This window comes from Protopterus annectens, chromosome 1.part0 (assembly GCF_019279795.1).
Source record: "Protopterus annectens isolate FY-2018-M chromosome 1.part0, PAN1.0, whole genome shotgun sequence".
Lineage (NCBI taxonomy): Eukaryota > Metazoa > Chordata > Ceratodontiformes > Protopteridae > Protopterus > Protopterus annectens.
The window spans coordinates 652,055,121-652,068,679 of NC_056725.1; the positions used below are offsets into that span (position 1 = coordinate 652,055,121).

General features: G+C 41.3%; 1 protein-coding gene across 1 annotated transcript in view; it reads right to left on the bottom strand.

Annotated features, from left to right (window-relative positions):
• Positions 1-13,559, bottom strand: part of LOC122793771 (probable ATP-dependent RNA helicase DDX17) — a 1,394,853-nt gene that overhangs the window by 1,227,865 nt on the left and 153,429 nt on the right. Inside the window, exon 2 of the mRNA XM_044061964.1 lies at positions 2,281-2,485. Coding sequence (XP_043917899.1) covers positions 2,281-2,485 — 205 coding nt within the window. The remainder of the gene's footprint in view (positions 1-2,280; positions 2,486-13,559) is intronic.

Genomic DNA, 13,559 nt, shown 5'->3' on the forward strand with positions numbered 1-13,559 from the left:
TTTTTTACAACTGGAATTTCTGTCTTCTCTTCATATATGTAAGCCAGGTGTGGATGAGAACTAGATCACCCACACTCAGCCTCAAAATACTCAAGCTGCTGCATGACTCTGTCCTCTTCCCTCCAGGTTTCTACAACAGGAGGTGATCTACCAGCTTGTGACACCAAAAGAGAATTCTCCACGTCTAAGCTTAGCAAGTGCAATAGCCAATGCTGCCTTGGCCAAAAGGGTGCTATCATCCTTTCCATCCTGATCTTTTCTAGATCTAGGGATGAAGAGAATGAGAGGGAAAGCATGCAAAAATAGGCCTGTCCACAAAAATGGAGAAGGCATCCATCACCTAGGCCTCTTTCTTGGGAGCCCTGGTAAAATACTTCCTGAGCTGTGGAAAAGTAAAAATGTCAATTTCTAACACACCATACTTCTAGCCAAGATCCATGATCACTTCCCTGCTTAGCATCACTTCACTGGAGTCTACTGCAGTTCTGCTTAAACTGTCTGCACATCATGCTATCCAAGTCAGAGATCAAAAAAGAGTCACTAGTTGCAACAGACTCCTGGGTCATGCTCTCTCAAACCCACATGACCAGTTTGCACAGAAGTTATGAGCAGGGCAGTCCTTGCTTATGTACCAAATAAGTCTGGTGTTCTGTCCTGATCATAAGTAGGCCCAAATGCCCTAATGAACAGGGTCAATGCCATCATTTACGTTTGTATGCCCCCCTATTTGCTTGTCTTAAAGTTCCTTGGGCCCACAGGTCCCCTGCATGCCCAACCCCCAGCTAGGTCAGAATTTAGGATCCTGTCAGAAGCCTTAAAAACAGAGACACCATTGTTCAATTGGATGCTCTTTAACACCCTTCCATTTCATTTCTGATGCAAGGAAGCAAGGGTGTACTAGTCAGGAGAAACTGAAGATGCTGGCACTATTTGCTCCTGACACACCATTGTACTTCCCATATTTACATCCTGCAATGATCCCATCAGTCTGAGGAACTGTGGCTGAAACTGTTTTGGCAAGGTAACAAATCTTTACACCAAGAATCTCATCTACGAACAATAATCTTCTGCTAGTCCCAAGTCCAGGATGTTTTACTATTAAATCGCAAAATCCGTACACCTGCAAAGATTCATAGCTGCTCTGTATGGTATTCCTGGCTGTGCTTTTCAGGAATGAACAGAGTGATATTGTACTAAAGTTTATAAATCAAGGAAATTGTTCTGGGCAGACCATATCAGACAGCAGACAAGTCCAGAGATAAATGGTGTCCAAAATGTAGCCAACTAATGTACGCAGCTTGGATGGAGTCAGCAATGACTTCAAAGATTTACTCCAGTTGCTCAAGAATAGAACACCAATTAGGAACTTCTCAGAGGATGGCTTAAAGTCAAATCTGAATAGCAGCCAAAAGCAATTGTCTAGGTGCAGGAAAGTTTCTGCTACCTGTAGCTTCTGGTAAGGTGCTATCATGAATAAGCATTTGGTTAACACCAAAGGGTCTAAAGCAGGAAGGGCGACTAATCCAGGAATACACAAAAAGACTTATTTGGGGCTAAATGTGTCTAGGGTGATTTAAGACTAACATGTCATCCATCTTACCTTTTTTTGATGGCATAGGACGCAAGAAAAACATGTAGTAGGGGTGGTTTTGTTTAGAAGGGCATTTTGCAGCTCTTACACATTACTGTCCTTATCCTCAACATGCCATAAAATACTCCAAAAGTGCCTCTCTCCCACACATTGATAGGTGGGACAAACAGTCCCAATTACCTTGAGTGTGACAGAAAATGTCAGGATTGCTGCAGTCTCCACATGGGTGGATGGGCAGCCTCTTTCTGTGCTGACCTTTGTGTCAGCTTGTCGACTTTTTTTTTTTTTTTTGACTACTACTCTTAGTTAACAAGGAAACTTTAATAGTGTCCAGCTTTTGCAGCATCAATTATGCACTCCTGACCAAGCTCACAATCACAGATGCAAATTGAAACGCAAAGCCAAGACATGTATATGGCTTAGCCTTAAAGTGGGTGTAAAGCTTTTATAATTTACCAGTCGTAATACATCTTGTACATACTGTTTAAGGAACAAGAACCTTCACAATTCTCTTACAGCACTGGCATATGGACGCTTGTCTCCAATAAACAAGGGCATTCAACAGCAGATTATCTGAATGCCCTAAACCTTTTCTCTTTCCTATTGAGAGCCTATCAATAAAAACAGCTAGGAAGTGACACCCTTCCAAACCCTCTAGATGTTACAGAAAGATGTCAAACATATCTTACCGCTGTTATCCTGGCAACTTCAGCATGCTCCACATAGAAATTCTTCTCAAACTTTGGAAGTGTACTCAAGTCCCACTTTTTCTTCCTCAGTCGATCTCCAGGATTACCAAACTTCTTTGGTGGTGGTGGTGGTCCTCCACCACTGCTGGTTCCTACTCCACCACTACCACCACCACGGTTGGACCCAAATCTAGAGCCACTAAATCTTTACAGGGAGGAAAAAAACATTTTGATTACTCCAAAACATGGATGTGGTCAACACAACAAACAAAAACGCCCTACCAACCAATTTCAAAAGCCAACAGCTTTCAAACTATAAATGCTGGGTTTGTAAGCAGATAAAAATTGTACGGACTATCATTATGCAAAAATACAAACACAGAAGAGAGCTTCAAAAAAGCATCACATTAAAATGCTGCTACTCAAAAAAAAAAAACCCTGCAACATAACCCAACAGATGTAACCAGCAAGACAAAATAGAGTCCTCCTCCTTGCAAAATTAATCAAATAACAGAAATAAAAGGCCAACCCAGCAAAACACATGCACAGACTTCCTCAAAAACCCTCAATGTCCTTACCATAGCAGCTGATCTTTTAAGAGGGTACAGCTCATTCTTTTGAATGGTCCTACGGTTGGATTTATCCGATCAAAAATTAGAAAAAAAAAAATCAGACTGCTATTTTTTCTATCAACTTTCTCTGCACACATCTATGTACCCAATGGTCCAGAGAGAGGGCATCCATATACATGGGAATGGAGTAAGGCCTGTAGGGAGATGGTTGGCAAGGAAGAGAGTAATGTTGTCAGCATCTAGCTCTGTTATTGGGGAAGTGGGAGGATGGCAATGACACCCCAAACTCATTGCAATAGCTACATCCACAACTAGGGACTATAACCAGCTACCATTACACTGATGGCTTCTGGCTCCATACCTCTAACTCCCATTAGGGTCACTCACTCCTCAAAGCACATCCGATTTACTAAGGGGGCTACTTCTCGAACATTTACACCACCAAACAACAAATGGAGGATCTGGGGATGGGCAAGTTTGAGAACCAGAGGTTATAGCTGGAAGCTATGCAGAATCAGGGGAGAAATAGTTCCTTCGCTTTGGTCTGGGACAGAAGCCTGCCATCAATTGCACACCTATTGATGTTGCATACCTAAAAGCATCTATCGCCCACCCAAGTTTGTCTCCTTGTCATCTGCAAACACCCGGCTTCAAATCAAGAATAAAATGATTTGTGCACCAGATGAGAAACCCTTGTAAAAAAGCAAGCACACACTGCAGCTAAAAATAATACATATCTGCACAGTCATACAGTTTTCAATTAGATCCAGCTGGCAGACTCGAAAGCAAAACCAACCACCAAATTTGGAAAGAAGGGCCATCCAAAACCCAGTAAAAAAAGGAAGGGAGGGTATCCTTGACCAACCACGGAAGGCTCTCACCACAGATCAACAGATAGGACAACAGCTGCAGTGAATAACTGCTGAAACATTTCCGTAGCAGACTTTTACAAGTAAGGCTACAAGACACCAGTGGCTTTCTCAAATACTTGACCAAACTGGAAATGTTAAAACAAAGAATACAACCATCATCCCCACCTGTCAATAGTATGTATGTATTTGACCAAAACCTACTATAGAAACCTTTTCAACATTCTTTGCTTTATAACTCGGTTTGGGAGTGCAGACTTCTAAGCAAGCAGACAAAATATACTCTACTTCCCGAATGACTTCAATTTTAACGAACTCGCTTTTATATAAATGAAAAATGTAGTGTAGTCCTAACCTGTAGGAGCTTCCCTTAGTCAGCTGCCTGTGCTCACTTTTGCTAAGGCCAGCCACAAGCCTTGGGATTCGTGTCCCCACCTCCGGTTCTGAAGAAAAGATTCAGCAAAAGCTCAAATCACCCCTAGGAAATATAGGTTCATACTAGGCTATCTGCCCTAGGGCATTTATAAAACTAGCCAGTGTGTGTTTGGCTTTCGTCACCCATTTTAAATTAATTTTGTTATGCCCTTTTTCGAGGTTAGTATACTGTGCCTCTGTCTAACAGTGACATAGAAGTGATACCCGGGGTAAACCTACAATCTCCCATCCACTCAAGATTCCTCTTGAAGAGAGTCAATGAGGGACTCTGCCTAACCTGGACTGGGATTTTATTCCAGAGTGAAGGGAGACTCTGGGTTAGGAATCTGTCCCTCCAGCATGTCCTATTTATTTCAGTGCTGAGGTTCAAGTCTCTCGAGCGCGCAGCTTGATGGGATTTGGATTTTCTGAGTTGCAGCATGTCCATTAATTCCGGGTTGGACATGGCATTATACGTCAGGCACAGATCACCTCTGAGCAGGCGGTATGCCACCGAGTAGAGCTGGAGTTTCTTTAACCGGGCAGCATATGGCATCTGTTTGAGCCCTTTGATCCTCTTGGTGAGGTACTTTTGGGGTCTTTCCAGTTGCTGCAGGTGTCTGGTAAGGTACATCCCAAAAGGGGCATTGTACTCAATTATGGGCCTGATGAGGGATGAGTAAAGAGGCACGATGACCTCCCCTGATCTAGATGTGAATCCCTTCATGATTAGGTGGGCTATATAAAATGTTTTTCTAACCACTTTGGCCACGTAGTTTTCAAATGAGAGATTGCTATCAACTTGGGTCCCCAGGTCCCCAATTACTTCTTCTGTACTTAATGGATTAACCTATGTATACAAGCCTTCTTTTGCAATTAGTCATTAGGTGAATGTCATTGAATTGTTTTAACAATTTTCTCCTACTTTGTGACCATCACTGTGAGGTGAGCACAGCTGCATGACATCAAGTCAGCCACTAGGTGGTGACATACTCTGTGTAAGATCTCTATTCCTTCTGTATGCAAACAGGTTAGCTTCCAGACAAAATAGAACTCTGTCCCCAACAAAATTCACCGACTGTGAAATAAAGGGCACAAGCAGAAAGTTAATCTTTTTATTTACTTCTAGCGCTTCGGTGTTTCCACCTTCAAGGAATATCAAACATTGAAAATGCAAAGTACATATTCTTATATAGATACTTCTAATTAATAACACACACCCTGTTTTAATTAAAAAAATTATACAATTATATAGTAAAATCCTGTCTTAAAGTAGACATTTCCAATTAAACTCATTATTAAGCCCTGTGGGTGTCATAGTTTTATACTTTAAAATAAAAATGCTTTCTTTATACAACAACCTTTGTTTCAAAACACTTTCATCATCAAATAAACATTTCACACTTTCTAAAACAGTGCCTTTTAATAAAGACATCACCATTATGAAATGTATTAAAATGTGAAGCAATTATTTTATTTTCTCTTATTTTTCACATCCCTAACATGTTCCATGAACCTAATACGGAATTCTCTCCGTCTCCCCTATATAGTAAAGTTCACAAGGACACTTAAGTGCATACATTACCCCCTTTACTTCTGCATGTATAAACCTCCCTAGGCTCAAATTTTATACTATTAAATGTTTTAACAATATTTGTACAAATACTACATCTGTTACAACTTATTGTTCCCCACACAGAAGGCGCTCCAGCAGAGAATCGAACGGGAGAACCTCTTGTTGTGAGGCGACAATGCTACCACCGCGGCTCGTTTCCAGACCTACTGCTTTATTTGTAATTTTCGCCTGTTTTCCACAACATGGCTACCAACGGGGCTTAATGTATCAATGTGACCTTGCTCGCCTTCAACCCTCTCTTTCCCATAATGCTTTGTATGACTTATGCCAGTCATAAAGAAGCAACTTAGAATTCGCATGCCACTGGCATACAAAAGGATTTGAGAGAGTCACTTATTTTCTTTACCTTCTGTAAAGGACTGCTCCTTTTCAGTCTCTAATCACCCTCATTTATGTTTGGCTCAGACTTTCCTTTACATTATACTTAAGTTATCCAGCTACAGCCAGAAAAGTAACTAAACTGCAGGCCTTTAAGTGTTTTCTTTTGTAATTCAAGAGGAATTGAGAGTCCCCCTCTTCCCACACTACTGCAGAGGTGTTAAAACTGTCACTACACTGAGAGACCCTTGCAGAATAAATTCCACTTAAACCATCATCAAAAAGCAGTTACATTGGGTCCAAGTCCCAATCACCATCTTCCTCCTCATCCTGCTCCTCCTCCTCCCAATGGTCCAGGTCTCAAATCACTATCATCCTCCTCATCCTGCTCCTACTCCTCCCCATTTTCCACATGGGGTCGGGATGTCACATAACTGTCACCACCTTTCTCGATTCAGTGCCACCCTGCTAACTTATTCTCTGCACTGAAAGCCCTCATTTCCTCTTGCCTTCTTCCCGTGCCCTACCTTCACCAGGTGGTCTTCAGCTTTTCTGCACATGTTCCCAAACCACAGTATATGTTCTCTTTGACCACAGCAACTGCAGCTACTTATAATTCTGCTTTGGATGTCCTCATTTCACCTTTCCCACACAACACACCCTACAACTAGTCTCAGGCACTTCATCTTTATCCCTTCTAACTTCCTCAAACATTCTGTTACAGAAACCTGGGCAATGAAGGCATACAGCAGTACTGGTAGCACCACTGTTTTATACACCTTACTTAAGACTGTGCCAGTTGGCTGCAGCCACTCTGATTCTAGCCCTTGCCTTCTCATTCAGACTTCCCTTCTCAACCACTCTTCCCAAACACTAACCATTACACCATTTTCCATTCCATCTCAACTCTCAGGTTCCTCCTATTTCCCCCACCTTTGCTGCCTTAACAGTCTTCCCTATATTCAGTTTCATCCAGTTTTACATTCCCTTCCCCATTATTTGCTGATGTTCTCAACCAGTCTCTCTGTAAAGTCACATGATCTGTATACAGCAACTTTGTTGATCTGTCCTCCCACCCATTTGCCAATATAGTTTATCACTAGTATGAAAAGCAGGGGGCACAGAGCTGAACCGGGATGCTCACCCACTCCCACAGCAACCCCCCCCCCTGTGAGTTCAGACACTACTCGTGTCACTGGGGGGCCTTAAATCAGCTTTCCTGAGACCTTGTCACATGCTTTCTCCAACTCCAAGAATACCCAGTTGGGCTCTTTCCTGAACCCTAGCTTCAACAATCTCTCATTGCAAACATTGAATTGGTTGTGCTGCAGATCCAAAGCTCATCTTCCATCTTACTTTCTACTACTCCGTGTATAGGTTTATCACAATCACCCTCTCCAGACCTTTCATGCAGTGCAACAGGAGTTTGATACCAATATATTTGCCACAGATGTAAATATCCTCTTTCTTCTTGTACACAGACACTAGAATGCTTATTCTCCAGTCAGAGATGCGCCTTTCTCACAATACTGCTACAAGTACCACCCGGAGCCTCCTCTCCCCCAACTCAAACATCTTGATTAAGTCTGCAGTGCCATCATCTGGACCCACTGTTTCCCTTCATTTCATTTTCCTTAGAGCAGTTTTCTTCTAGGGTGGGCTCCTCCTCTTTCAATGTAGGTGGTGTCTGGGGCAGTACAGCATCTGTTGTGTTTTCTTCATTTCAGAAGCTGCTGGAAGTACTTCTTCCATCCGCTGTTGATGTCCTGTGGACTGGCAAGTTACTGTTGGCATGCCATATGAAGTGTCTGATAACTATCTTCTTCAAGATTCTGTTTTGCAACCTGACAAGACAGTTTCTTTATGCCCTCTACTCAGTCACTTTCCAGAAATCAGTACAGAGCCTTTGATGCCCTGTTCTCAGATTGCTCTCTCAGCCTTCATTAGCCAGCCAGTAGTACTCTTAGCCTGGTCCATGTTTTTCTAGCCCTCACTTTTTCCCGCACTAGTCTTTTTTTTTTATTATTACCTTCTGGATGTCTGCACTCCACCACCAGCTTTCCTTATGTACCTCATTTCCACACCTGGCTTGGCCACATCTGATCTACAATCCTCATTGTTGTTTTGAGATGCTGCCATTCTTCCTCAATTTCACCTACTTTCTCTTCTTCCCGAGGTGCTAAAGCCCAAACTATTTCCTCAAACTCTTGCGCTCGCTCTCTCTTAACCCTAGCCTCTGTTGACAGTTGAGCTGCCTCATATCACTTCTTGCAGTAACAGGTGGTTCATGCTGTGGGCCAACTGATTTACTGGGGATAATTGCTGACACTACCCCCAATGCACTTTCCTTACTAGGAGGAAGTCAACAAAAGTTGCAGGTTAGCCACTCCTGTATGTGATCTTATGATAGTCTCTTGCTGAACCATGTGAAGTTGCATCACGATGTTTGCCAGACAGGAGTCTAGAACAGCCTTTACTTTGTTTCTGTTGCCCTACCCATGTGCAGCTAGGCCATCATCATATCCCATTTGTCTGTACCAATATGTGGATTCAGCTCCCCCATTATCGAAGCAGGGCATTATGAGCTGATGTTACCTAGAAGGTCCCTGCAATTGCTGCCCAAATGCACTCTTCCCCTGCTGTGGGGCAGAGGTTGAGAATATGACTATTGTTCTAACCTTACAGTGGAGGCCAATAATCATGAGCGTCACCAATTCTAAGGATATTGCTCAGCATGTTTTGAAGCCTCTTCCTCACCAAAAATTTCTACATAGTTTCTACTCCCCACTCCCCACTTTAGAAGACAAAAAAAATTTCAGGTCAATGACTCCTGAACCTGAAATTACACATCTTTAACAGTACACCCTGCCAACAAGCTACACTCCACTCAATGCAAACAACCTTCTAGCTTAGCACAGTCTTAGCAATGAAGATTAGCTACTCAGAAAGTACAGTTGTGTACACCTACCATAAATGTAGATGTTAGAGTGTCTTCACTGTTGCAGTCATGACTGTAGGGTTCTCCCCTGCCGGCAGGCAGCCCTCGGTCGGCCAGAATCCCAAAGTCTGGGTCCGGCATCAGTTGTTCAACTCTGCTCCCTGACGTCAGAGCGCCAGGAGTATAAAGCTGACAACAGACTCCATTCTTCTCCAGTTTTTCTTGCCCCAGATGTCAGGAGTCCCAAAATGAAAATGGTCCCAAAACGTTTGCAAATACACCTCAGAAGAACGGTGAAAAAATAAAAAAGGAACCACACAAAACTAAAAATAAGAGGGGACAGGAGGGAGGGAAAACCAGACTGCAACAGTGAAGACACTTGAACATCTACATTTATGGTAGGTGTACACAACTGTACTATGTTCATCGTGTTTCACTGTTGCAGTCATGACTGTAGGGTAGAATCCCAAAGCTGAAAGAAAGGGAGGAGGTCATAAAGAAGGGGCGGCTAAAAGACCTTGCAAGACTGCAGAGGCAAAGCCTGCCCTAGACAGAGTAGAGAGGTAAATTGTAGTGCTTAGAAAAAGTATGCACTGAACTCCAAGTTGCAGCTTCCAAAATGTCTTTGGTAGGAACTCCCCTGAGGAAGGCAGCAGAAGTAGCCGCAGCTCTGGTAGAGTGAGTCCTTATACTCACTGGGATTTGCTTTCCATGGTGTGAACAAAACCTGATTCCATGAGCAATCCATTTAGAAATGGTCCGTTTAGAAATGGCTTTACCTTGGGAACTTGAAGCATAAGAAAAACAATTGTTCTGATTTTCTGATTTCCTTGGTTCTGTCCAGGTAAAAACGTAGTCGTCTGTGTACATCCAAGGAATTTAAGATCCTTTCCCCTTTGAGGAGTAGGGAAAAAAGTTGGCAAGTGGATAGTTTGATTTAAGGCCACTCTGGAAACCACCTTAGGCATGAAGGTAGGATTAGTCCTTAAGACGAAAAATAATATATGGTTCCACAGCCATAAGAGCTTGTAACTCTGAAACTCTCCTGGCAGAGGTTAGTGCCAACAGGATAGCCGTCTTCCAAGATAAAAACTTGTCAGCAGAAGCAGCAGGCTCAAAAGGAGGCAAGGTTAGTTTTTCCAAAACATAACTGAGATCCCAAGCAGGAATAGGAGGAGATCTAGGAGGTCATAAGTTCTTAGCTCCTCTGAGGAACTGCCTCATGAGCTGGTTGGAAAAGATAGGAGGGTCTGTATTATAATGAGCAGAAATAGCTGAAGCATGGATCTTAATAGAAGAGAAAGAGAGACCCTTATGCAAGAGATCCGTCAAGTAAAGTAGAATTAAAGTAATGTTAGGAAGAAGAGTATCAGAATCCTGAGCCTGCATCCAGGAACAAAATCTTTTCCATTTTCCCGCATAAGATTTCCTAGTGCTAGGACGTATAGCTTCCAAAATGACATCCATAACCTGCTTGGGTAGGAAAGAAGAAATCAAAGGCCCTGAATTAACCAGGCCGCCAGGCTGAGAGTTCTGACATGGGAGTGTAGAACCTGACCCCGATGTTGGGACAGAAGGTTCGAAGACTGAGGTAAAATCCAAGGGGGCTCCAGGCATAGGTTTATTAGAGTTGGATATCAAAACTGCCGAGGCCAATTCGGAACCAACAAGATTATCATCTTGGGTTTGTCCTGTTTTATCTTCAATAAAACTCGTGGAAGAAGAGGTAGAGGCGGAAAGGCATATCCCGAGAGGTTCCACCAACTGAATGACGGGGCATCCACTTTCCAAGCCCCTCTGTGGAATGTCCTGGTGCAAAAAATCTGCAGCTGATGATTTAGATGGGATGCAAAGAGATCTATGTGAGGACATCCCCAGACTGCTGTTATCATCCTGAATATTTCGGTGTCCAGCATCCACTCGTGTGGATCCGAAAGGTTTCTGCTCAAACTGTCTGCCAGTAAGTTTTGTTTTCCTGGTAGAAACTGAGCTTGAAGATCCAGATTGCAAGATAGAGCTGTGTTCCATAAATCCATGGCTAGTCTGCAAAGGGTGTAGGAATGAGATCCCCCTTGCTTGTTTATGTACCACATAACTGTGGTGTTCTCTGTCCGTATTAGTAGTTGTCCTGGCTGTATGAGATTCCTGAAGGCCAATAGAGCTTTCTGAACGGCTAACATCTCCTTTAAGTTGATATGCAGGTGCTTCTGATCCTTTGTCCAAAGGCCCTGCAGACAATTGCCCTGAAAATGGGCTCCCCAAGCATAATCCGACGCGTCCGTGGTTAGAATCTGAGAGGCAGGAGGCAGACGGAAGGGCTTCCTTTTGTTTAGAGCACATGCCCTGGACCACCAAAGAAATTCCATTTGAAGGTAAGGAAGGACAGGAATCAGTATGTCCAAACTGTGGTAATGCTGAGACCATACACTTTAGGTACCACTGTATTTTCCTCATGTGTAGTCTTGCATATGGTACGAGAAGGATGCAGGAGGCCATGTAACCCAAAGCCTGCAGGAATTTCCTTGCAGATAGATGGGTTAGAGTTGCCCAGGCTTTGAAAGTTGATGCCAGCTGCAATTGTTTTTCGGATGTCAGAAAAGACATCTGGGTTGTAGTGTTTAGAAGAGCACCCAGAAAAGTTCTCTCTTGTGATGGTGTCAAATTTGACTATGTTTACAGAGAATCCCAGGAATTTGAGGAGGCTTTGTACAAAACGTAGATGCTGTCTGCCTGAATTAGACAGTCGTCCAGATAAGGGTATATTTGAATTCCCTTCAGTCTGCAGTAAGCTACTACTGGAGCCAGGCATTTGGTGAAGACCCTGGGCGCAGTAGATAATCCAAAGGGCAGCGCAGAGAATTGAAAGTGCCTCAATCCGGCCTTGAACCTGAGGTATTTTCTGCAATCCTGTCTGATAGGAATGTGTAAATATGCCTCCTTTAAATCCAAAGTCACCATCCATGCATCTTAGAACAGCATTGGAAGTAACTGCTGTAGAGTAAGCATCTTGAATTTTGGAATCTCTAGAAAGGTGTTCAAGACAGACAGATCCAGAATGGGTCTCCATGAATTTTGCTTTCTTGGGACTAGAAAGAGCCGCGAGTAAAACCCTTTTCCCATCTCTGAAAGAGGTACCAGTTCTATGGCATTCATAGCCAAAAGAGCTTCCACCTGGTGTAAGGCCTCCGTCCACTGATGTTTTGGAAGGTCTGGCCATCCGTTTGGCCTTGGCAAAGTATGAAAAAGTGGTAATCAGGAAAAAATAATTTCACCAAAAGAAGTACGTTCCGGCACTATTAAGGCTGTCCCTTGTATGTAGCTTCGACTCTGCTTCACCTTCAACGTAAACGCCAGCATATACCATAAAGAGGCGGAGAATGTTTAAAATTGATAATTTTACACTTTAATACGAAAAACAAAGACCACAATAACAACGGACACTCAGATTTAGCGCTTTTGTCTCCTTTACGGAGACTTCATCAGAATCAATTTTGAATTAAAACCAACAACCTTTTATATGATTCCCAATAGTAGTTAAGTTAGTTAATTAATTGATTAATTGTTGTATGCAGATACTTTATAGATTTAAAAGGGCCATTCACTTTCATGTAAGAACCACTCCTACTGTGTTCATATGAAACATATTAAAAAATTCAAAACATACTATTCCATTCAAAAAATAAATAAATATGTATATGTATATATACATACTAGTATAAAAATAAATAAATAATAAATAATATAAATATAAATAGTATGAATATAACTGTTAATGTATTTATATATTGTATAAAATAAAACAAGATAGAACCAATACAGATTATAAAATACTGCTTGTGTTATGAGATAATCAAGACTCAAAAATAATCTAGGGCATAATTATAAATATAAATATCAATAGAATAAAGTGAATATGAATGTCAATGTAATGAATAAATTATGATAAAAACTATTATGAAACTTTTGTAAAAACTTTTTCCTATTACATATACACTTAAAAGTAATAGATGTAAATGTGTATATAAATATGTAAATAAATAAATACATAAATAAATACATAAAAATGAATGAATAAATAGATGAATAAGTATGTCGTAATGATAAATTAAATAATTCAATGTTTGTTAAATGTGCACAAAGTTCATTTGTAAGTAATAAATATATAGATGTATTGATTAAATCCATTAATTAAGCTCTATAAGTTTCCAGTCTTAGATATCAAGATATAGATATCTTTCACTACACAGTCCTCCATAACATAAAATAATAATAAAAAACATTGTAAAAGGCATTTTAAAAAAGCATTTGTATCGTATCAGAACATTTTTAAGACACTTTAAAAAACATTTTAGAACATTTCAAAAAACATTTCGAAACATTTTAAAGTGATTTTAAAACATTTTAACACATTAAATTTTTTTTTTAAAAAAACTTTTTAAACTTTTTAAACCATTTCCACTTTAGGACATTTTTACTTTTGGGTCATTGGCTAGTATTTTCAATGCAGAGGTGATAGATATGTGGTCATTCAG